General features: G+C 38.3%; 1 protein-coding gene across 2 annotated transcripts in view; it reads right to left on the bottom strand.

The window, feature by feature from the left end:
• VCAN (versican) overlaps window positions 1-23,712 on the bottom strand; it is a 111,479-nt gene that overhangs the window by 33,355 nt on the left and 54,412 nt on the right. For both annotated transcript variants that reach the window (XM_040449341.1, XM_040449348.1), the window contains 2 exons: window positions 5,090-10,318; window positions 1,714-1,827 (listed from right to left, as the gene is read on the bottom strand). In XM_040449341.1, the coding sequence (XP_040305275.1) occupies window positions 1,714-1,827; window positions 5,090-10,318 (5,343 nt within the window). The remainder of the gene's footprint in view (window positions 1-1,713; window positions 1,828-5,089; window positions 10,319-23,712) is intronic.

Genomic DNA, 23,712 nt, shown 5'->3' on the forward strand with positions numbered 1-23,712 from the left:
GCAATACTGAATGCAACTTTTCTACCCAGACCCGTATGATCTCTGATGAAATTAATGCTTTATTCCCATACCATTTTCCAATTCCACTAAAGATTTAATTAATGTTTATATTAAATAAAAGAGTATTAAACTATATAAATATACAAAGTAAATTAAATTTCCAGGAGGTATATAATGTATTGGTACCTAAAGAAATGGCCTCAGTAATGATGATATCATATAGTAGTGATATCAAACACTTTTATGATGCTTGCTAAGTACCAGCCACTGTTCTAACGGCTTCACATATATTAACTCACTAAACTATTTTCAAGTGATTTTAATGTAAAACAAAATGGGAGCCAAATAGACGCTTTTATACATATATATGTAAATATGACATTTAAGATGTTAGTTATTCCTTAAATGCATTCTATTGCTACCTCTACATCCCTACTAATTAACACAGAAATAGAGCTTACCAGCTCTATTAACTTTTTTTTTAAAGATAAGCACTCTTGGGGTGCCTGGGTGGCTCAGTTGGTTAAGCATCCAACTTTGGCCAAGGTCATGGTCTCATGGTTCGTGGGTTCAGGTCCTGCGCTGGGGTCTGTTCTGACAGCTCAGAGCCTGGAGTCTGCTTCAGAATCTTTGTCTCTCTCTCTCTCTGCCCCTCCTCCGTTTGTACTCTGTCTCTCTCAAAAATAAGTGAATAAACACTGAAGAAAACTTCACAAGACAAGCACTCTTTTAAAATGAGTGTTGAGAATTTTATCTCAGTATTTTTGTGTAATCTAAAGTGTTATCATGGGCTTTCTTTACTAAATTGTATGAGAAAATCTTTATGGTACCTCTAAAAGGATCACCTGTCCAATGTATTCCATCATCTCTTTTCTCAGAGGAAAGGTCTATATTTAGTCAAATCAGAACTGGAGTCTTTTTTTTTTTTTTTTTTTAAAGAAAAGGAAACCAAAATAAGAATGACAGTGAAAGGAACTGATTTAGTAAAGAGATAATATACTTCTTGAAACCCAAAAAAGAGGAAGACAGAAACTTTACAACTTCTTGAGGTACAGGTGGGTTAGGCTAGCCTCTGGAGACCAGGGCCAATTCCACCCCAGAGGAACGAGTTAGCTCAAAACACAAAAGCTAAACCCCCTAATTTTTTAATGTTTATTTATTTTTGAGAAAGAGTGCAAGCAAGGGACGGGCAGAGAGAGAGGGGGACAGAGGATCAGAAGCAGGCTCCACACTGATGCAGAAAACCCGATGCGGGCTTGATCTCAAAAACCATGAGATCATGACCTGAGCCAAAGTTGGACGCTCAGCTGGTTGAGTCACCCAGCCACCCCCAAACTCCCTAATTTTTAAATACAGCTTTCTAAAGTTATTTTGTATTTAAATTGATTGTTGATATGTCCACTGAGGGAAATAGATTAAAGTATTTCCTTACTATTTATGCAACTTTCCATTTGTAAAGCCTACCTACAAAAACTATAAAAAGACACAAATCACCTCAGGTAGCTTCACTGAGTTTTGGGTATATTAACAAAAATTCCGTAAACACCTGTCCCCATTTCCCAGACTCTACTTGAATTACTCCATGATTTTAACATCATTTAACAAATAATTCATCCACAAACGGGTTTTTATGAAATCCTTTGAGCAATATAAATTCTGCCCCAATATATCTTCTGGAAAAGCATCACACTCTTTCAGGCAAGAACATCTTACCCAGTTCACACTGGTCGCCACTGAATCCTGGCACACAGGTGCATACATAGGAAGTTTCAGTAGGATAACAGGTGCCTCCATTAAGGCACGGGTTCGTTTTGCAACGATCAGGTCCTACCATGTTCAGGAAAGTAAGAAAGGCAGTTAGGCTCATATCCAAGTTTCAGTGTATTTCAGCATAAATTGCCACTTATTGCTACCATAAATATAAGCTTTACCATAGCAATTTAGATACTACACACAAAAATTAGCATTAACTTTACTCTCTGGAGTGTTTCTTGGCATTATAACTAATTGTTACGAATTGCATCTATTCATTTCTGGGATTCAGTCATCATTATTTTTAAACAATATTTTGTACAGTATCTGGCAACTAACATATTCTACTGCAGATTTAGTCGGCATGATAATGGCAATTGATTTTAGTCAAAAATGATTACACATATGTGCACAGTGAATGGAAAATGTATTCTTTTAAACGAGGTTAGTTCATGTGAAATGGCTGGATACACAGAACATGCATTCTTTTTAGCAGTTTGGCTGGTTATCATCATTTGAATTATTATTGCCTTTTACCACTTAATGCTCAGAAACTGTTTTTCTTCGAAAGTGTGCACTGAAGTCTCTTCTGCTACATTAATATGCTTTTTCCAAAAACACGTTCCAAATGTACTCCTTTAAACTATACTTGAAGAAAAGCAACACATAAATTAAACTCTACTGTACAAAAACAAACCCAAAGACAAACACCTCACCTAAAATGAAACCCCCAATTTTTTTGAAACCCCAAAGTTTTATTACAGTTTTCTTATTCAAACACAAATAACATTGACACTCCTAGAAGATAAATGTAAAGGTGACAGACACAAATTTCTGAGAAGAAAAACCTTTAAAATATGCTTTCTAAATGCAAATACTTTTACATAGTTTGAACACGTATATTCTTCTGTAATATTGCTTGGATAATTGCATTTACATGAATCACTTATGTTTATTACTTTACTTTTTCAGGATCCCCTATGTTTCAAAATGTACAAAAATACAGATAAGAGTTGAAAGTTCTACAAAATAATTGAAATAGGATATATTTGGACGAAAACCTGTATTTTCAAGAATCTTGAGTCCCGAAACCCTGAAATAATTACACATGAAAAATGATGTCTAGTCATGAAACATAAACTCAGGAATATTTGAATAAGCGAGCACTGCTGTGGAAGACAACTGAGCCTTTCCATATGAGAACGTCAAACTCAAACTTTCTGAGTGTTAAGTAAATCCCAGACTATGAGAAAGACTTGACAGATAATACACTCGCCTCTGGGGGTTCAACATTATAATCAGATGCTTACACCTACTTCTCCAATTATTCTAAGACTCTTTCTCCTATAGTCCTAAAAATATGTAAAATCTCCCTAGCCATTTTAGCCTTCTGCCTCGGAAAGTACACTGCTTGTAGGTCAAGGATGCTGTCAACAACACATCTACGTGCTGCCCTCAGTGCAAAACCAGAGTGACACTTATGCGACAGCGCTTGCTAAAACTGTGCCGTGCCACACGACTATGAAATTCTGTTACTATTTCCACCACAGGCTCCAGACACCATGCTGAGAGTATGGGACAAGGACTTGGCAAGAAAGCGGGGGGCTTTCTGTGAACTGAAAGTAGTTGGGATTAGGAGAAAAGTTTTGTTTTGGCAAATTTTATTCTTCCCTAAACAGTTTGTATTACTCTTCGAAAGTTGAACCTGCAACCGATAGACCAGGCAATCCATTATGCGCTGCTGTTTACCAAATTTGCCTGAAGTGACAACTGGCTTCGCAGTGAAGACGCAGGCTCTAATTCTAGGTAAACATTGTGGGCTGCATCACTGGCACACATTTCTCACTCATTTGTCAAACCGAATTCTCTCTCTGTGATTTACCAATGATTTCTGTATTATATTTTCACCAACCTGAAGTATTTGCAGCGAAATTGCAAAAGAATAAATATTGGCCAGATTACTAGGTTATCATTTACAGGCTAAATATAGAGTGACAGTGAAAAATTCCATCAACCACCTTTGATTAGTTTTCTTCAGAAAATACTTTGAGTCATTTATAAAAGTTGCACTTTACAATTATTTTACTCTATCCGAAGCACAACAAGCTGAGGCATTAACGGTAGGTACAAAAAGATAACATTGAAACGATCAGGAGAATAATTCTAAGTACAGCCATGCCGGAAAACATATTCATTAAAATAAAACATATTTTCAACAACACAGCCCTTGAGATACTGATTTTTTTTTTTTCCTTTTTCTAGGTAGTGGCTAGGTGGTAATGGACATTTGTGGATTCCACTGACATAGTTATTTAAATAACATTACTGGAAAATACCATTAGAGCAGGCTTTTCAATATTACCAAGCTAGATTAAAAGGAAAATAAATTCTACAAAGTAAATATCCCAAGGTTTCTGGTTTACAAATAATTAAATACCGATTATTCATTGTTATACTATATTAATAGGAAACCAGCAAAGAGCAATGAGAAGACCATGGACTTTGGGGTGGTGTTGACCTGGGTTCAAATCCCACCTATGCCATGGCATGTGTGGCTATGCAACCCTGAGCAAATTACAGAACTTCTCTGAACATCCACCTCCCATGCATTTAAATAGGGATGATAATAATAAAGGGATGATGATAATAATAATACAGCATTTTTGTGAAGACCAAATGAGAGAGTTTATTGACCCAGTATCAAATTCATGCTTTCTATCCATTCAGTAAAAAATAGAAATCTTCTTCTGACAGGCAGGGCGTAAATATATACCCACTCTGGCGAGGTATTATGCAGACTATCTGGAGCAAGGAAATTACATGAAAGTATGGACTGATAACTGATATTGCACAAACTACGTGAATGTTTATTAGAGTTATTTACTACTCTCAAATTTTAAAGGCCTGACAGATTTTGATATCGTCATAATAGCACCCATCAATGAGAGATTTTTAAAAATGAGATTTTTTTTCCTGTTTTTAAACTAAGATGTATAACTACAGGACATATGACAAGGCAATATTTTAGTTATGAGTAAAACCAAATTAAATTTTTACACCGTTAACAATTTCACATTTCCTAGGTCACAATTATATGTTGTTTCTAAAACCCAGAAAAATACAAAGAATATCTATAAAGCCCAGAAATAATATATACTTACTTTCTTTGCATCTAATTATGAACTCAATACTGTGGCCTGTCCTGGTGTTATGTGAATAATATAAAAATCTTCACTGATTTAATATCACAGTAAAAATTATATACATATATATACATGTTAGGACCAAGGGACTGTTTCCGAGTTTGGAAACAGATTTATCAATGTTGCAACCTTACCTGGTAAATAGACTGCTGTGCCTTCCACTGACTCTTCATTAATGTCAATCAGGAAACTGGTTTCATTAGAAGTTTCCAGAAGGGAAAATGATGGTGTTGCAAGCTCAGTATTTAACTCTGCAATGCTTACTGTTGCCTGATTATTGGAATCAAGAATTCTTGCTGATACTTGCTGTTCTGATGTTGCTACTGTATGATCCTCCTCTCTGATCAAAGCTGCTTGTGTTTCAGGGTTTATTTCCAGAGACGAAGAAATGGTGGGCCTCTCAGAAACCTGTGGGCTGGGCTGAGGCACGACATCTGCCTCAACTTCATACATTGCAGAAGCAGAAGTAGAATGTGGCCACAGTGTAGCACCTTCTAACTTAATTTCACCTGCAGTTGTGGCCACAGTCCCAGCCTCGGGTGTTCTAATACTGGGAAACACCTTGACCATTTCTCCAGAAAGCAGAGTGTTGGTTTTGTTTTGGGAATCTTGGAGAATCTCAGTTCCTTCTTCAGCAATCAGTTCTGTGGGAGAAGCTTCCATTTGTCCTAATAATTTACGATTAGTTTCATCTTCTGACGGTTCTAATCCAGTGTCAGAAGATAAGGATGGAGGCTCAGTTATGTGAACGAACTCTTCCCTCGATGATGTGAAAGGCACTTCAGTATCTGCAAGTTTTCCTGGAGACATTGGAGATGTGCCGACATCTGTGCCTGGCAGAGCACTTGCCTGGGGGCCCTCTGCATGTTCAGAGGGTCCACTGCCTAAGTAGACAGTAAGTGGAGATGATGGTGTCTGAGAGGACAACTTTGCAAAAGCGGTAAGTGCTGAGGTATCAGTGTAATCTGAGGGACCGGATCCTTCCATCACATTAGATGCCTCTGTTAAACTCTGAGCCATGAGGTGGATAGTACCGATACTTACATAGGGTGTAGGATCTATCAGTGCCTCCTCGGTTCCCGATGAGAATTCTGGCTGAAACGAAGGACCTACGTATTTCTTTTCTTCATACTCATCTTGTGTCTCCATATGGCTCAATGTGGATATTACCTCACTTTGGTCTGCAATAGCTTGACCATCAGACAAAGTACTTGACTCAAAGATATCATCCACGGCTTTTGCTTCAATTTTTGGTTCTTCAATCTCTGGATTAACTGTGGCAGATGTACTAGGAATGGTCAGAGATGTCGCTGTGGGAAGCAAAATATCTAATTCTGTTTCAGGGATCCGAGTTGTGAAGAGAAAGCCAATGTGATCTAGGTGGCTTCTGTCTTCAGAAGTCATTGATTCATTATGTGTTGTCTGAGTGTAGTTAGCCAGAAGAATATCACCAGAGCCCTCAAAGTTTTCATCAGTTAAAGAAAGGTTAACAGCCACCTCATACTTCTCTTGAACTTGAATGCTTTCTTCACTACTGCCGTGTGGTCCTGATAATGCCTCTGGATCTATGTCTGTTTGCATTCCAAGGATGTCTTCATATACAGGTTTAGTGTGATCTATATCTATGATAGTATTTTTATCTGATGTCAGCTCAGGGAGAATTTCAAGGATGGTACTCTCTGTAATTGTCAGTATTAAATCCTTGTCCTCTTTGTCCAGATCTATAATAATGTTTTCAGTGGCTTTTCTTCTGTTAGGTTTTATGGTGGAATCCTCAAATCCTCTGAAATGGTCTTGGAAACTATCTGCAGCACCTTCTGTGGACCTCTCATATGACACTGTATTTGACACTGTGCTAGTTGGATCAGGGGAGCTTTCATTCGGCTCTAAATGAAGAGGCAGCAACATTGAAACTGTTGGGAATCCATTAACAGTAACAGCTTTAGCACTTGGAACTGCAGGATGTTTTTCCAGGGATCTATCAGAAACAAATGTGGTGCTTCCTTGCCTGGTTGCCTGAGTAGTTCCAGAAGTGTGGACTAAATCAACCATATCCAATTCCCCAGATCCCTCTCCAGAATGTTCATAAAGCAAGTCAGATGGTTTTGGTGCTGATGTAACAAATCCTTTGGCCATTTGAAGACTGTAAGTTCTAGCCAGAAAATCAGAGGGAGGGGTTGCCGTGTCTTTTGTTTCTGCTGTTGAAGAATTCTCGTTAAAGACTTGTTCAGTCATCAGTTGAGGTCTACTGGTCTGGATTTCTTCTGCCCAAGTGTGAGTCTGACTCTGAGGATGTTCAGTATCTATGGAGAAAGTGAGAGGTGCCATAGAGGGTCCTTCAGTTCTGGTGTCCCTTAAAATTTCTAGTAAGGTCGTGCTGGATGCTGTCTCACTATTTTCAGAGAGGTTTTCTGTCTTAGAAATGAGTGGCCTAACTTCATTTGCTACATTTTCTCTTCCCTTATAGCCTTCACTTGTATCACTTATGAGGCTGGTTTCTAAGTTCTCCATTTGAGAAGCGTGAGGATATAATGTGGTAACAATTTGTTCCGTTTCAGTAAAACTCACTGATACTGTAGTAGCCAAGACTTCTTCTCCTGATCCCAGCCCAGAGAATAAAAGATCAGTATCTGACTCTTTAATTATTGGTCTCATAACTTCAGGAAAAGGTTTTACATTTTCCTCCTTTTTGATTGGTGAATCTGTAACTACACTTTCAGTGGATACAGATTCAGTCACTGAGGTAGTAGCTAAGAAAAAATGGGATTTTTCAGTAACTTCAGGGACAGCAGTGAAGGGTGCCAAGCCCTTTGCTTCTGGATCCGGAGTAGACACATCAACTAAAGAAATGTCTTCCTCCTCCATTTCCTCATCAGGATGGTACATTTTCTTTGTCGTTAGCGTAGGGGAATCTGTGGTGTGGAGTCCCAGTTCAGTAAATGTTTGTGAATAGAAAACTGTTTGTTCTGGTGCAACAGAACTTTGAGGGAATTCAAAAGATTTTTGCTCCTGAATCTTTTCCTCTGACACTGTCTCACTTTCAATTCCTTGTCTCACAGGGTTGACTTCTTGTGTGGACCATAATTTGGCTGGCGCCATAGTCTGGGGAAAGTTTGCTGAGACTGTGACAGCGACTTTCACTCCCCCCTTTTCTGTCGCAGCTTCAGTACCTTCAGTTTCTGATGTTGGTAAAATGGTGGATCTTGTATCAGTTTCATTAATAGCACCTTCTACTCCCAATCGTTGGTCAGTAAATGGGGGATCTGTACTAGAAACATTTCCCACAGCACTGGGAAACACTTGGTCCACGGAGCTGCTTACTGAGACCAACTGCTCACCTGAGCCCTCAGCTGAGGCTGTAAACTCTTCCCAAGGCAAGCCAGCAGTGCTGACCAAAGTGCCACTGGGTCCTTCTGAGTCGGCTCTGTGGTTGCTGTGATCTGAAGTAGGTATTACAGGTGATAGTGAAATCTGGGTATCCTTCAGTGCTGCGTCCCCAGAGCCTTCCATCATTACTCGTTCTTCTTTTGCTATGGGATAAGTTACCGTTGAGTATTCTCTCAAGTCACCACTGAAATCTTCTTCTAAAGGAAAATCTGTAGAAAAGCCCTTTATCTCTGCCCCATGGTGTTGTTCTCCCGAGACTTCTAAAACCAAGTTTTCTTTGGATGTTTGGCTTATAATTTCAGCAACCTCCCTGTCCATTACAGTAGTCAAAGCTAATTCTGTTGGCTCAGAAGGGAGTATAGTTTCCACATGGGGAAACAAAGTGCCAGCTGCTTCCTTTTTGGTTTGAATTTCAGACTCTAAATTTAATGAAAATGAAGAAACAGTGGTAGTTTCTGGGTCAGCAGCAGCTTCTCCAGAGCCCAGCTCCATGGAGAGAGAGGTGGGGCTACCTGGGACAGTGGACGGCCCTTCTTGAACCTCATGGTGACCGCTACTGCTGGGCTTAGCAGTCTGTGCCCCCAGACTGTCTAAAACATTTGTTTCTGTAAAGACAAGAGTAGACCTTGCCATTTCTTTTTCAGATTGTGTGGGTTTTGTCGAGGACATAAAACTGCTCCTGTCAGTAGATGCTGAACCACTAGATGTAGCTTCATTTGAGCTTTCTAATTCAGAGGGTAAAATCAATTGATCTGATCTCTGTGTAGATGAATGTACCTGAACTGTAGCAGATCCAACTGTAGATCCCACCTCCTCATCTTTTCTCTTCTTTCCTTCAAGAGATGTACTGAAAACCCACTCAGAAGTGTCTGTTTCCCCTGTAAATTTGGTTGGCACTACTTCTGCAGAAAGTTGTTGAGAGATCGAATAAGAGGTGGTTGCAGGAACATCAAAAAGACTTTCTGTGATCATGATCTTGCCAGTGTCTAAAGTAATGGATGTATCTGTAGTACTGCTCTGTGAGAAATCAGTTGTTATGGTGAACATTTTATCTTTATCTTCTTCTGCTTCCCCAGAGCCTTCTGGAATGGGAATTGAAGGGCTGACTGAGAGCTCTGCATTTTCCCTAGGGGTTATTTCGGCCCAGCTTTCTACAGTGGACAAGCGGTCATCAGGGAGGGCATTTCCTGTGAAGGTAACTGAGACTTCCTCTGAAACATCTGCTGACACAGAAGTTGGAACTGTACTTGGAGTGTATGTGACAGAAGTGCTTTTTTCTGCCTCTTCACCAAATGTTACTTCAGTAGCCCTTGAAAATACTATTTTTTGAGATTCTTGGTCAATGGAAGCATCTCCTGAAGACTCTTCAGAAAACAGAGGTACAGGTTCTATGTGCTCATGGACCAGATTATCAAATTCAGGCCCTCTCTCTGTGACTGATTCTCGCCCCTCTGTGGTTTCTCCCTCATGCAATGGGACTGTGGGCAACACATCAGGCTCACCACTTGAGAAATGTTCTGGTGTTTCTGGGTAAGTCTCAGGCCTCCACGTAAGTTCAAGTGACTCTGTTGTCTCTTTCGATTCATTAGGTTGCACAGCAGTAGACTGTCCAGTTTCAGCCATCACAAACTGATGCGTTTCACTTTCACTGCTGTCTGAAAAATTTTGAGAAGGTGCAACGCTCTCAAACTGGCCACGCCGAGCTTCTGCTGTTTCTGGGTCCTTGGGGACAGTGGTAACGAGCTGTTTCCCATTTATGTACTGCACTGACGGGGTGGTCGTGACGTCAGTAGCATTCGTACATTCTTCATCCTCCTCTTCGTCTTCTTCACTGTGGTACAGATCTATTTCAATTATCTCAGGTAAAATTTCAGCAATTAGATCGTGCTCTGGGTCTGTTTCTTCACTACAAGGTTCATCTTCTTTAGATTCTGAATCTATTGGATGACCAATTACACTCAAATCACTCATTCGACCTGAAAAAAACAAAGAGTTTTCACAACACTTGAATAGAAGATTTGGCAGTGTATGACAGAAGAAATCGATAGCAAGGCTGGCTGATTAAGCTCACACACACAAAGAAAGGATTCGAATCTTTTTACATAACAGGCAATCACCCTTCTACACAGGGTTCTCAGTTTCCAAATTTGTGGATTCACATTAACAACAAGAAAAATATATCCAATTTAAAGTGGTAGGAACAGGTTATGAAAACTCTTCAACACATTTAACAAAGCAATGTGCTTAAACTGAAACAAGGAATCACATATATACATTGTCTTAATGAAATGTGGGAATTCACATGTGTGTGAACTGAAAAAAAAAAGAAAAAGAAAAATTAAGACCATTTCACCAGATCATACAGAAAAAGTATGTGATTATTGTTTTCTGAAAGGGGATGCTTAGACACCTTCTAGTCAATAAGGAAATGAGAAGAGAGTCCTCTTGCCAAAATCTGTCCTAGAGAAGACTGTTTTTAGAAAAGTAAATAAGAGGTTTCTTTATAGTGCTTTCACAGTGCAACAACAACCTCCCCCCCCCCCGCCCCCGGTGTAACAGTGAGACAAGATTTAGCTGCACAGGCTGCAGCGACATCCCAGACACAAGGGCAAGAAGCCCCGGATGGGGGGCCCTGCGCAGGATACGTCACTGAAAACACCAGGAAGGAAGAGCCCTCCATACTTTATACCTTTGCCCTTCGTGAGAGGTGATTTGGATTGGGTCTGTTATGGCTCTTCTTACTAACATATTCTCCAAAGGAAGTTCAGGGGTCGCATCTAAACATTTGGATAAGCATACTTCACATAAGACATATCCTCAGAACATTTCCCTTGATTGTAAATTGCTAAAAGGTACCAACCATTAAGCTCAATGGACTTTACTGCTTCCAGAAATACATCAGCAAAACTCTTTGCCCAGGCACGAGGAAAGAGTAAATCCTGGGCCCTCACCTTCATCAGAGTGGAATTCAGTTGTCCTAGGAGAGGATCCTGCCACTACAGCTGTCCTGGCCCCTGTGTCACGGCAGTGTGAAAAGGTGCCTGTGGGTGCAATGACCCATGAAGAAGACAAAGAGAAACATGCAGGATTGCAGAGTGTCTCGCTCTCCCACTCCAGGACACTGTTGTAGAATTAGTTTTCAGACTAGCCCTGATCCATGCCACATATGCTCAGGCTAAGCCTGAAAGCTTGCAGAAGGAATAATTATGACGGAGCCACCTCTGTCCCCCATCAATAGGGGGAACGTTCCTGTAGCAAGAAGCCACTCCCTCCCATGTATGAAAGTACCACCATCTAGCATTTACTGATAAGTCAGAAAAGAAAAATCCTTATTGAGAAAGAATGAGCAGTGCTTGTATTCTTTACACACCAAAATAAATACAGAAGGATGTGAACTATCAATAAAAACTCTAAGACGCTCCTTCTATATTTTTAACTAAGCTTTGATAGAAAACCAAAGAAAACAAGACTTTTATGTAACTAGAAGACATATACAATTTTTACATTACCCCTTTCAACCTTATAAAAGCAAGAAAGAAAACCCTTCACTATACCCCGTCACATCTTCACCGTGTTATCTCTATAAAATATTACTTGCATAGGGCTCGGTTGTTCCTACCCTAATCCTATATCCTATACCCAAATCTCCAACTCATTCCATTCCATGTACTCAGCCTTTCACCTGTGGAAACAAAGGATTACGGGTATTCAAATGAATAAAATATTTCTACCATAAGAGAATTGAGATCAATGCATAACTCTGGTATATTAAAAAATATAAAACAAATACATATGATTTCTGCCACAGATGTTGCAACAACTCTTAATTGCCAAGCAGGAAAATGACTAAATGTCTTACCTTTTTCCAAACAATATAACTAAAAACATAAGTTTGTTCAATATTAGATTACTGAAGTTGTTGCTGTGATCTTATAGTGTCTCATTTTATATATGTTTTAAAAGAGAACTCAATAAGATCTTCAGATAATAACACCTTTTAATATGGCTTCCAGTGAAGCCCACATTTTGCTATTAGAAAAATTTTGAGATAATATATATGCATATGTACATATATGTATATGATAATACATTTTAAATGCTTTTTGTACAAATAAATCTTTTGAAACATCACATCAGTGGTTTTGCCTAATCACCATACTAAGAAGTCTCTCAGTGCCAATACCATTTTAATATAGTTGAGGTAAGCCAGACTCAGTTAAACTATTCTGTACATTAAAAAAAAAAATTATGTTTATTTACTTTTGAGAGAAAGAAAGACAGAGGAGTGAGCAGGAGAGGGGCAGAGAGAGGGAGACACAGAATCCGAAGCAGGGTCCAGGCTCTGAGCTGTCAGCACAGAGCCCGATGTGGGGCTCAAACCCACAGACTGTGAGATCATGACCTGAGCTGAAGTTGGATGCTTAACCGACTGAGCCACCCAGGTGCCCCTCTGTACATTTTTATAGGATTTAACCAAAGCTTCAAAACTGTGCCTATCTTAAATTGCTAATACTCTCATTTTACATTGAATCTTTTGCACTAGGTTTCATTAGGTGTAAATAAAACTAGAATTCACATTAAGAAGCAGCACACACACAGATGCTAAATTCATACTATATCTTTGATTTAAATACAGAAAGAATTTTATTTTTTTATTAAGAAAATTTTTTAAGTTTATTTATTTTGAGAGAGAGCATGATATTGAGCTGGGGACAGATAGAGGAGGAGAGAAAGAATCCCAAGCAACCTCCATATGTAAGCATGGAGCCTGATGTGAGGCTCAAACTCACAAACCATGAAATCATGACCTAAGCCAAAAGTCAGAGTCAGACCCTTAACTGACTGAGCCACCCAGGTGCCCCAACACAGAAAATTTTAAATAAGAAACAGGTCTGTGTCAAGCATATGAAGAATCCCCACCACATTTTGTACCTTTTATAAATAACGGAGATAAAACTAACCGTTCAGTCAAAGTTCTCCTAGCAAACACAAGATAAATAAGGAAATAACTGCTTGATACTGTTTATTTATAAACTCCTGGACCAGAAATAGAGTAAACAGCACTCACTGTCATTATAGATTTATATAGGTATCTGAATAAATTCCTTACTTAAAGAATAGTAATGAAAAACTGATATAAACATCTCTCATGATCTTCAGAATGAACCTAAACGGAGGTTCCATCAATGTATGATGTCGGTAGCTCTAAAAATAAGTGGGGTGGAGAAAAATGGAGAGAGAGAAGACACTAAGGTAAGTCAGTGTGTCAACTGTCAATGTGTCAAAGGAACTGACATGTCTTGGTGTTCACTTAAATGTTTTACAAAGGGGTGAATAATTTAAAATAAAACGTCTTTTTTTTCTAGGAAAGAAAACAAAGAACTGTAATTGTGAATCAAAAATTTATATAATAACTTCATTGACTATCAACTCTTATTAAATCTACTTAATTCAATTAATAAAAGACCCTGGCATTCACTTTATATTCTCCAGTTTTAGTTCCAATGAACAAAGCATAACATTCTTTTTGTCTATTTTCCTCTTGGATAAGGAACTTTAACATTTTTTATTTCACATGAATCTATGGGGACTTCCCTTAGCATTTTAGATGATCATATCAGAATATTTTACCAAAAGATTCAACTGTTAGATGCAGTATATTCCATTTTCTAGCCTAAATAAATACCACAGAATTTCAATCACAGCAATACAAACATAGCAGAGATGGCCTTTGTATGTTCTTCACAAACACAGTCGGTTTCATATTGGCTTTTGCACACAAAATTAAATTCACTACCACAACTATGCATGCCACCCAACCACATTATCTTCCCAGAAGCCAACTTACTGCACAACATTTACTACCTATTATGTATCAGACTCTATTGCAAACCCTTGCTTACCAACTCTGTAGAGACCTAAGAGCCTCAAGAATATTTTCCAAGTCATTTGACTGTCTGCCTACATGTCTCTCTCTTTGAAACAAATGCTCTCGCCAAGAGGTTAGTAAAATGGCCTTGCTAAACCCTTTTCTCCCTATTTTGAGTGTACACATTGCAAATGTACCGATCACTACATTTAATCCAGGATTCCTTCTTTCACCTGCCTCCCAAGTATCTGGTCTGACTTGCTTTCAGAATAGTAGAAAACACAGAAACATCTTAAGCTATTTTGTCTTAAGGTTCTCATTGTACCATGAAGCTGGTAACCACCAAAGAACTGTGGGCATGTCATGGTCAACAGGGACTGAGAAGATTTTAAAAAGTGCTCATTTGATATGTATTACAAAAGTGTTCTATTCAATGGGAATTCTTAAATAAAACAGATACAAATAAGACTTGAAATTATTGTTTCCTTTTTCTGAAAGAAATATTCTCACAATTATACAGAGACTAATATTCACTTTGTTTGAATAAGTTGTGTCAGCTTCCAAATGGTTTCATCAGATTTCTTAATATTGTTTTAAGAGTGAGGGAAATGTTCATTTTTTTTCTGCAACAGATTCCCTACAGATCAATCTACATTCTATTCTCTCCTTGTGGCTGGTTTGTTCCCATACTTTTAAAATCTCATGGAGTGGGGGGTGTGGGACTATGAAATCTACCCAGTATGGATGGGAGGGTTCTTTCCCACAACCCCATTCCTCTGTCATTGCTACTTTACATCTCACCCATATTCCTATTTTCTCCTTTTTGTTATTCAGTCTTTGAAATTACTTCTTCATCCCTCTTTCTTTCTACTACCCCACCCACCACACATGTTATTAGAGAATTGCAAGTACTATAATTATTGTAAACCATAGAAGTTTCTTTGCCGGGTGAGATGGGGGTGGACACCTGTGCGATTGTAAAAGCAGGTATCTCATTCCAAAGTCATGATCTGCTCTATTTTGTATTAACAGTGCAACCTGATGGAGTCATTAATGCTCCCAATTCTTAGATGAACATGTCCTTAAAAAAGACTCTCTATGTTAGAATTTTATCCTAAGGATAATATAACTTTTATTTGGATTTCAAGGGTAGAACCACAGAAGTTTGCACACTGTGTGTATAATCTGTTCTATGTTTATACAAATGTATTTTAACACCTTGACTTGCATATACTAGTATCACAGTTAATAGATTTTTTGTAAAGGCACACAAAGCTTTATTGCGAGCTGACCTCACCATGTATTCACCATGTATTTTTAAGTCCCTCATGGCGGAGTTCTGTGGACATAGCCCAAGTGTTCCAGTTATGCTGTTAGCAGATACAAAACATAGTTGCTAAGATGCCCAGGCAGCTGGCTGAAGTTCACGTTCTCTTTAGGGAATTTTACAATTTAAGCTTAAGAGCTTTTAATTAAATATAAGTATATACCAGTTTACTCAGCAGAAGTATATTAGGATCACATTTATTTAGCAAAATGGATTTCACTTTAATGTGCAACAAAAAATATTTTGTTTCCTTATTTTAAAAATGTAATAGACAACCACAATGGAGTGCTTGAGCAATCCTCAGAGAATTTAAATAGAGAAAGCTTGAAGTTCTTTAAGATGTTCACGTTTTCTCACACATACCTATAGGTCCATCGACCATACAAAAACAAGTGCCCACTTTCATTCACGTTTGATATGTTCTTAATTAAAATAAAATGCTAATTGGCACCTCATGAATCAAAGAAAATCACCTAATATAAATTTTAATCAGATTGTTTCAGATATCCTAAATTCCTCAATATTTTCAGAATCTGAGACATTAAACTAAAAATGGTGCCAACTCAGGGTATTTGAAACAAAATTGACATTAGTAATCAAGATATAAATACCCTCCCCAAATCTCATCAGATGTTTCTGCACCCTTAATGAATTACCTTAATAACTGAAAATCAGGTGATATTTATATCAACACTCAATCCTCCCAGAGATGAGAGAGATTAATCTAAAGGTTGGGAGATCAGCATTAGATTCTGTGACCCACATCTCCCTATTAACTCTGCCAGTGGAGGTTCATTTGGTGCACCTCCCAAGCATGTTACTTTATACTGACAGTCTCCTCTTGCTGAGCAAGGAGCTCAATATTTCTCCATTCATGAATTTTACACCCAGAAAGGGTAATGTATATGTATAAACAATGTAAGCGTTTCTGATGGCCTCGCTTTTAAGAGACAGACATGTTATGCGGATGATAAATGGGAATCATCTCTTTTCCCAACTTGAGATAATCCTCTAATAATGCTGTTCCCTCAAGCGGAAAGAACGTATTTAGATACAGTCATCTGGTCTAAGTGCGCGTAAGGAGATATGACCAAGTGTGGTCTCTTCTTACTTATAGAAAAGGCCCAGGAGAGTTGATAACTTCAAATTTTTAAAGAGCAGAGCTTGCCTGGAGAGCATAATCCAGTAAGTTTGGGACTTTCAAGCGCTTCTGAACAATAAGAGAAAAAGCTATATGACACAGAAGTAAGCCAGGTTATTAAGATTTCAAAATGTTTGCTTAAAAATAGAACAGATAAACAAAAACCAACCATAGACAGCACATTTATTATCTTTTCTACTCTGGTACTCCCACACTGTCAAAGCCTTTGATAGATAGATAGGTACCAAATACCCAAACACCAGAAAAACGCTTTGGTCAGCATTAACGATTTAAAATTTAAGTAACAACTTTGAGTAAAGTAAAACAAAGGCCTCTCATAGATATAGATTTATACTTCCTTTCTACACCCTTAAATTAAAGCTACTGAGACAAACTTTAACAGACAGCATTTTATTTTTAATTATGTTACTCTTTTCTTCAAAGGTCAATAGCAGTTTCCGCTCACCTCTTCCACCTGACCTCTTCAACAGGGTGTTTGAACAGCCCAATTGACTGTCCCCATATTTACCCTCCCCTTCAGTTTTCTGTTAGATTCTCTGCTTCTCTGCCTTGGAGACCAGCAACTCCATGTCCCTCTCTCGTTATCCTCCTCATTCCCGGCTCAGACTTCTATTCAAGCAGAGTCTTCTCACCCCCAACTTGGAATGCTTTGTAAATCCTCCTTTGAACTTCACCCATGCATTTATGAATGATCCAGCTAAAGCCCTCAGTTCTCCAGTGTCTTCTCTAAAAACTCCTCACCCCAAACTGGGTGTATCTTTGATTTGTATGCCTTGGGACTTAGGTCATACTATTTCTTATGTCTAAATTCCTCAGCTGTTTTTATGTTTTTGTCTCCGCTCCCTTACTAAATTCTATATTCCACAGTTGAAGTGTAGGGATACTTATACTTTAAACATGAATGGTGTTCACACTCTTGCAACTCAGCCCCTCTTTGAGAATTTAGTTAGAAGAACATCTGCTCAGTTTTTTATCATCAAGAGTGAAAAAGTTTACATTCTAGTAGAATTTGATACTTCCTTTGAAAGATGTGAATTTGGGGCTAAAGAGATATTGTCCTCTGATTACAGTAGCAGCTCAAATTTTGAGATACCACTAAAGAAACATACAGATAATGCAAACACTAAAGACTACACTGGATGTAAAAATCTAGATTATCTGAAAATGCAGACAGAGCTTCCATTTTTTTTTTCATCATTCACCTTTTCAAACCCAGCATTCCATATAAGGCTTCTATCAGGGTGGTAATCACTGTTTTTCTCAATGTAAATGTATAATGAACAAACTCACTTTGGTAGCATAAGTCAAAAGAATCCTTAAGCCATGTTGATAGAGACAAGGTAACATGGATACAGCAAAGTGAGGTATAAAATCTGGGTAATTCAAGATATACTTTCCACCCCTCACCATTACTTGTGATTTAATTACTATGTTTCATGAAACTTTAAAAAATATGTTTTAATGATATTTAATTCTACTTTCCTTTTTTTAAATTTTTATTAAAATGTTTTCAACATTTATTTATTATTGAGAGACAGAGCATGAGCATGGGAGGGGCAGAGAGAGAGGGGGAGACACAGAATGTGAAGCAAGCTCCAGGCTCTGGGCTATCAGCACAGAGCCCAACGCGGGGCTTGAACTCACAAACTGCGAGATCATGACCTGAGCTAACGTCAGATACTTAACCAACTGAGCCACCCAGGTGCCCCTAATTCTACTTTCTTCCTCACTTACAGATGCCAAGGTCCATTTAACGCTTGTGACAAAATATGATCAAAGACCACCAAAAATATGATCAAAGACCACCATTTCATTCAGGGGAGATTGTATTAGACATATTCTTTATCTCCTTAAAATGGGGAAAGTACAGAGGCTTAAAGCATCCCCTTCCCCAGGAATGTCTATTTTAGCCAGCTGTGTGCAACTCAGAAAGCCTTCACTTTACCAGTAACGTTCAACTCTCACTGTGCATCAAAATCACATGAGATGCATTTAAAAATACAGATATCTAGTAACGAGAAATAAATAAATGAAGCAAATATAAGAAAAAAAAAAAACAAACAAAAAATACAAATGCCTGAGCCCCTCGACTAGGAATCCAGATTTAAGTTGTCTGATGAGGGATGACGTAATAGGTATTTTTATTTAGAGGCTCCCTGGTTATTCTAACATACAGCCAGTGTTGAGAAGCAGTGTGGGAAATATTTATGCACTGGACCATTTCCTGGTGTTTCTCAAAATCCCCTGCTCAGAATGGTGTCATGGTTGGTTAGCTGACTAGTGCCTGGTTGGTGTAGCTCTGGGCCCTCCTGGGTAAGCAGGGTGGTGGCTCACTGAGGCGATGAGTGCCCAGAGTTTACTGTGAGGCCAAATCTAAAGATGCTTCTTATATTAACTTATTTCATATTACTTCTATTTTTTTTTTACTACAGCAAGCAAATAGCCTTTATTATACATTTTTGCTTCCTAATTCTTTCAAGTTGCCTTCTCTATTAAGCTATAGATTGTGTTATCTTCTTTTCTCCAGCCACATAATAGCTTGATTGAATGGCTTTATTTCAACATCTCCAATTATTTCCTGGAATTGAGTGTGAGGAGATGAGAAGAGAATGTTTCATCTGCAGATAGTAAATGGCTTCCCTACAGAGCAGAGCAAGGTAAGACTGCACCACAGTGAAACAAGATGGCTATACTATATTCCATTATACTCTACAGAAATATACGATAATAATATATTTCCTTTTTCCTCCCGCAACTTAGAAAAAAACAAAATCTTCAGAAATTTACTGTATGTAGAATATGGCCAAAGCAACTAAATCACTCCATGAGAAACTAAGAAGACTGTGGTACAAAGCCAACAGATGAAGCCAGTAGAAGCCAGTCAAGACAGCATGTACTAATGATACATGTGGGCAAGCAAGTCTAGGTATAATAGACATGATATCTTTATCCATTCATCAGTTGATGGACATTTAGGCTCTTTCCATAATTTGTTATGGAAAGAGTGCTGCTCTTTCTCAATTTGTTGAGAGTGCTGCTATGAACATTGGGGTACAAGTGCCCCTATGCATCAGTACTCCTGTGTCCCTTGGATAAAACTGAGGGTTGATGGGGGGTGGGAGGGAGGAGAGGGTGGGTGATGGGTATTGAGGAGGGCACCTTTTGGGATGAGCACTGGGTGTTGTATGGAATCCAATTTGACAATAAATTTCATATATAAATAAAAAAATAGACATGATAGGTCAAATTTTCATAGACACAGATGCTGAGATATAATTAAACTTTTCCTCTCACTCCAGAGGTTCTTTCTTTCCTATTTAGACTTTCAATTATTTACGGAGAAATACTTTATACCTATCGCATTTATTCAAGCAAATATTTAGAAGGTTCACCATAATTTATTTTCCTCCCAAGAACCAAATCATTCTTTTGAAGAACAACTACAGCCTTCTTGCCGATAGATAGGTGTGTTCCTCCTGATTCATACTCAAAAAGTCTAAACATTGGCATATCTAAGGAACACCACTTTTTAATACAATAAAGTACTCAGTTATCTACATGATATCCTGGGATGAAAGACCATTTCACATTTTCTGTCACCTCAGTTACGTTAAAAATTCAAAGTCCTTAAATACAAATGAAAATATATATATAAACACAACAGTTTTTTACCAAACACATCCCCATCCTTGCTCCCCAGCCAGGGCCCCATTCTTGGAATCATTCTTCCAATGAAGCCACTGAATAACCAACCCTTCTTCTTCGACCTGACAAACTGACCTCACTGCCGTGTAATGTTATACACTTTGTAAACTGATAAAAAATAGGCAAGCCTTATTAAAAACATAACATTTTCAGCTTTACCTCATTAAAATGAAACCTCAGGGAGCATTTTTTCCCCCTTTTCCTTTATCCCTCTTGCTCCTCTCACGATGCACATCTCTCCCCTTGGCTACATCCCTCCCCTCAAAAACGTTCTGAACACTGTCTGGGCCCATGAATACATTTTTTATTCATTGCACAAATGAATGATCTAAGAGCTATTAAGAAAGAAGAATGTAATCCCTGTGTAGAGAACTGGGGGTTTCCTTGACAACAACAAAAAGACAGCAGGGAATGTCCATGCATTCCATGAATATGCAAGAAGAGACTAGACCCAGTACCTGGACAATTTTATAAAGAACTTGTAAAAAGATCTTTTTCTTTGGAAAAAAAAAATGGATTGGTAGTTATCAAAATCATAAGCCCAAGTTTTTTCACACACGAAAAAGAGCAGAAAGCTAAAGACTTCTACATATAGGTACTGTCGAATCAATACTATATTTAAATTTTAAATAAGGGTTGCAGCTGCTTCTGATTTGCACCCAAAATGGCATCACCCTAGACAAACACAATTCATAGAGGATTAAAATTTTAAAAAGCTCTTACAGTCACACAGATACTATGGTGTAATTACAATTGGCTCCCTGCGGTATAAATCCTGAATTTTAAGATAATTCCATTTTTTACCTATTTACAGTATAAAACCATCTAAGTGTTCCTACATTTACAAGTCCAGAATAAAATAATTACTAAAGCAGAGACGGGATTAATTTGTACTAAGTAGTTCCCATGTGCCAGGCACTATGCTTGGTGCTTTGTTGTCATGAAATATTAACTCTATGATATCTCTACCACAGTGATGGGCAAACCCTTGAAGAGATCCCTTTATCCTTGAAGCAACCTAGTGAGTTTGTAGTATTGTTGTATATTTTTAACATTATAACAACTGAGGCTTCTAGAGATAAAGCAATTTTTAAGGCCAAACAGAGTGAAATAACAATGCAGACAAAGAACTCAGGACTGTTTCCAAGGCTCTTTATACTGTGTCAACTGTCTTTTCCGTGTATCCTATGAACGCAACAGACTATCTACCCATGTTCATTTAGAACGTCACAGAGCGTGCTCCAAAAATCCAGTGCTAGTGTAGTATCTTGTACATGGTAATTACCTGACTTGAGTAAAAGAGAAAAAAATATATTGGTATATTATATGTACAGGTGTGTATATATGTATGCATGTGTGTGTGTGTGTGTGTGCGCGCGTGTGTGTATAGGTAGGTGATCATTTTCCTTGTTTCATAATCTCTGTGGCTTGGAAAAGAGAGTATGGGTCAAAGTTTAGGTAATACTATTCCTTCTATACATAATAACCATTACATCTATTTTGCTGGCAAAAAGTTCTGACAAAGAAATTAAGAAATTTCTGGGTCCACACCATGGATAAATAAAAGAAGGACTGACTCCAGACTCTCCAATCTCTAGTACTTGTTTCTGTAATACTAGTGGTCAAAAATCACTTGAATTAGATGTTATAAACCTTTAACTCACCTTTTAGAGTACGTAGCCCACCCTTCGTAAAGTAGCTTTATGCCACTTAACATTAAAGGTGTGTCACTTTGAACCATGACATGGGAATACATTTTGGAAAGTTAAACATATTTAATCTACAGAAGATGCTACATTTGTCAAAAAAGCATGAATCACTGAAGGATAAGAAAGTAGTATGAGAACACTGCCTCCTGAAGAAGTTGGCTGAATATCTCTGGTTTCCACACACTGCGCAGGTTTCTAGGTGAATACTAAGAAGGCATTCATCTTCCAAAGCAGGCTGTGACCCTCTGTCATACTGGTGCTATTTAGAAAAGTGTCTGATTATATTTGTGGCTCCTTAGTCCCCACTGATGAGCTTCTGTTAGGCAGCAAAAGGTTAATAACTGGTTTCCAGTAATTTGTTTTTGATCTTCCTCTCCAACAAGGACCCAGCTGAAGCCTCATCCTTCTCACAGAATATTCTCTGACCTCTGTGCCTCCAGTGATTCCTTCATTCACTGACCCCAGCTGCCATTTATAGCTGGTACCACATCACCTTGTGTGTAACTATATGTTTCTGTACTGCAGTTATGTTTGATTGTGTTAATATTGGCTCCCCAGAAACGCTCTGTGCCTTTAAAGTCCTTGGAAGCAGGGTTTATGGTTTATGTTTATTCTGTGCCTCTTGTAATATCTGTCAAAGGACTAAGCGTGTTGTAGCTTTGCCTTTACCAAGATAAACCTTGCTTGACTATGCTATGCTGGAAGACAGTGTGTGCCTTTCTCTCGAGTTCATTGCCAGTGACAGATAAGTGGTATTTGTCTTTAAATAAAGCCCCACCTCAGTAGTAGTTGTGATAACACTAAGTTGTAATGGCAAATGCTATTTTCAGAAAGAATAGGCATCGGGTCATGTTAGGAAGATAATAAAGTTCTTTTTAGTTATCTATGGAACATGTCTTTTATTATTAAACTTTAACTTGTGAAGAAACAATTTCAGTTTTTTGAATTGTATCTCGAGGTGGGTGGGTTAATAAAACATTCATAGAGCATTTAAAGAAATTGACAGTCTACTATGTGTTTGTGTCTGCATGTCTATATGTGAGCAGTGTGTGCATGTATATGTTACACTTAAAAAATATTTCACTTAGAAAGACTTTCTAAAAAGGTAACCGCTGGTCTGTAATGTAGTGTTAAACTCACTAATAAATTTAGTAACACTAAGGTCAATTCTTTTCTTCGTAGTATAGAAACAAAGGGAAGAGAGTCTCTTCCCTTTTCATTATTTGACTGTTAGAAGAGGAACTTGATCCTTTTCTAGATTTCAGGCAGCCAAGGAGAGATGGGGAAAGCCATCCTAATTTCCTCCAGAAAAAAGAGAAACTGCTTCTCTGGCAGGGAGCCATAGCTGGAGACCAGCAAAGGGAACCACTCCTGTGTGCAAGCGCTGGCCCCATCCAATTTCAGGGATGTGTTCCGAAATTCTGAAGGGAAGAAGCAGCTCAGAACCAGCGCCACAAATTTCAGGATACTGTTCTCTTGTCATGCCAGGTACTTGAATAGCATCCGCAGCCACCAATGTTAGCAGCAAACTAAACACAAACCATGAGCCTCCATTCCCTATTTGCAGTACTTTCCCTAGTTGTCTCGCAAATTATCTC

Source organism: Herpailurus yagouaroundi, unplaced genomic scaffold (assembly GCF_014898765.1).
Source record: "Herpailurus yagouaroundi ecotype Mexico unplaced genomic scaffold, PumYag 29, whole genome shotgun sequence".
NCBI lineage: Eukaryota > Metazoa > Chordata > Mammalia > Carnivora > Felidae > Herpailurus > Herpailurus yagouaroundi.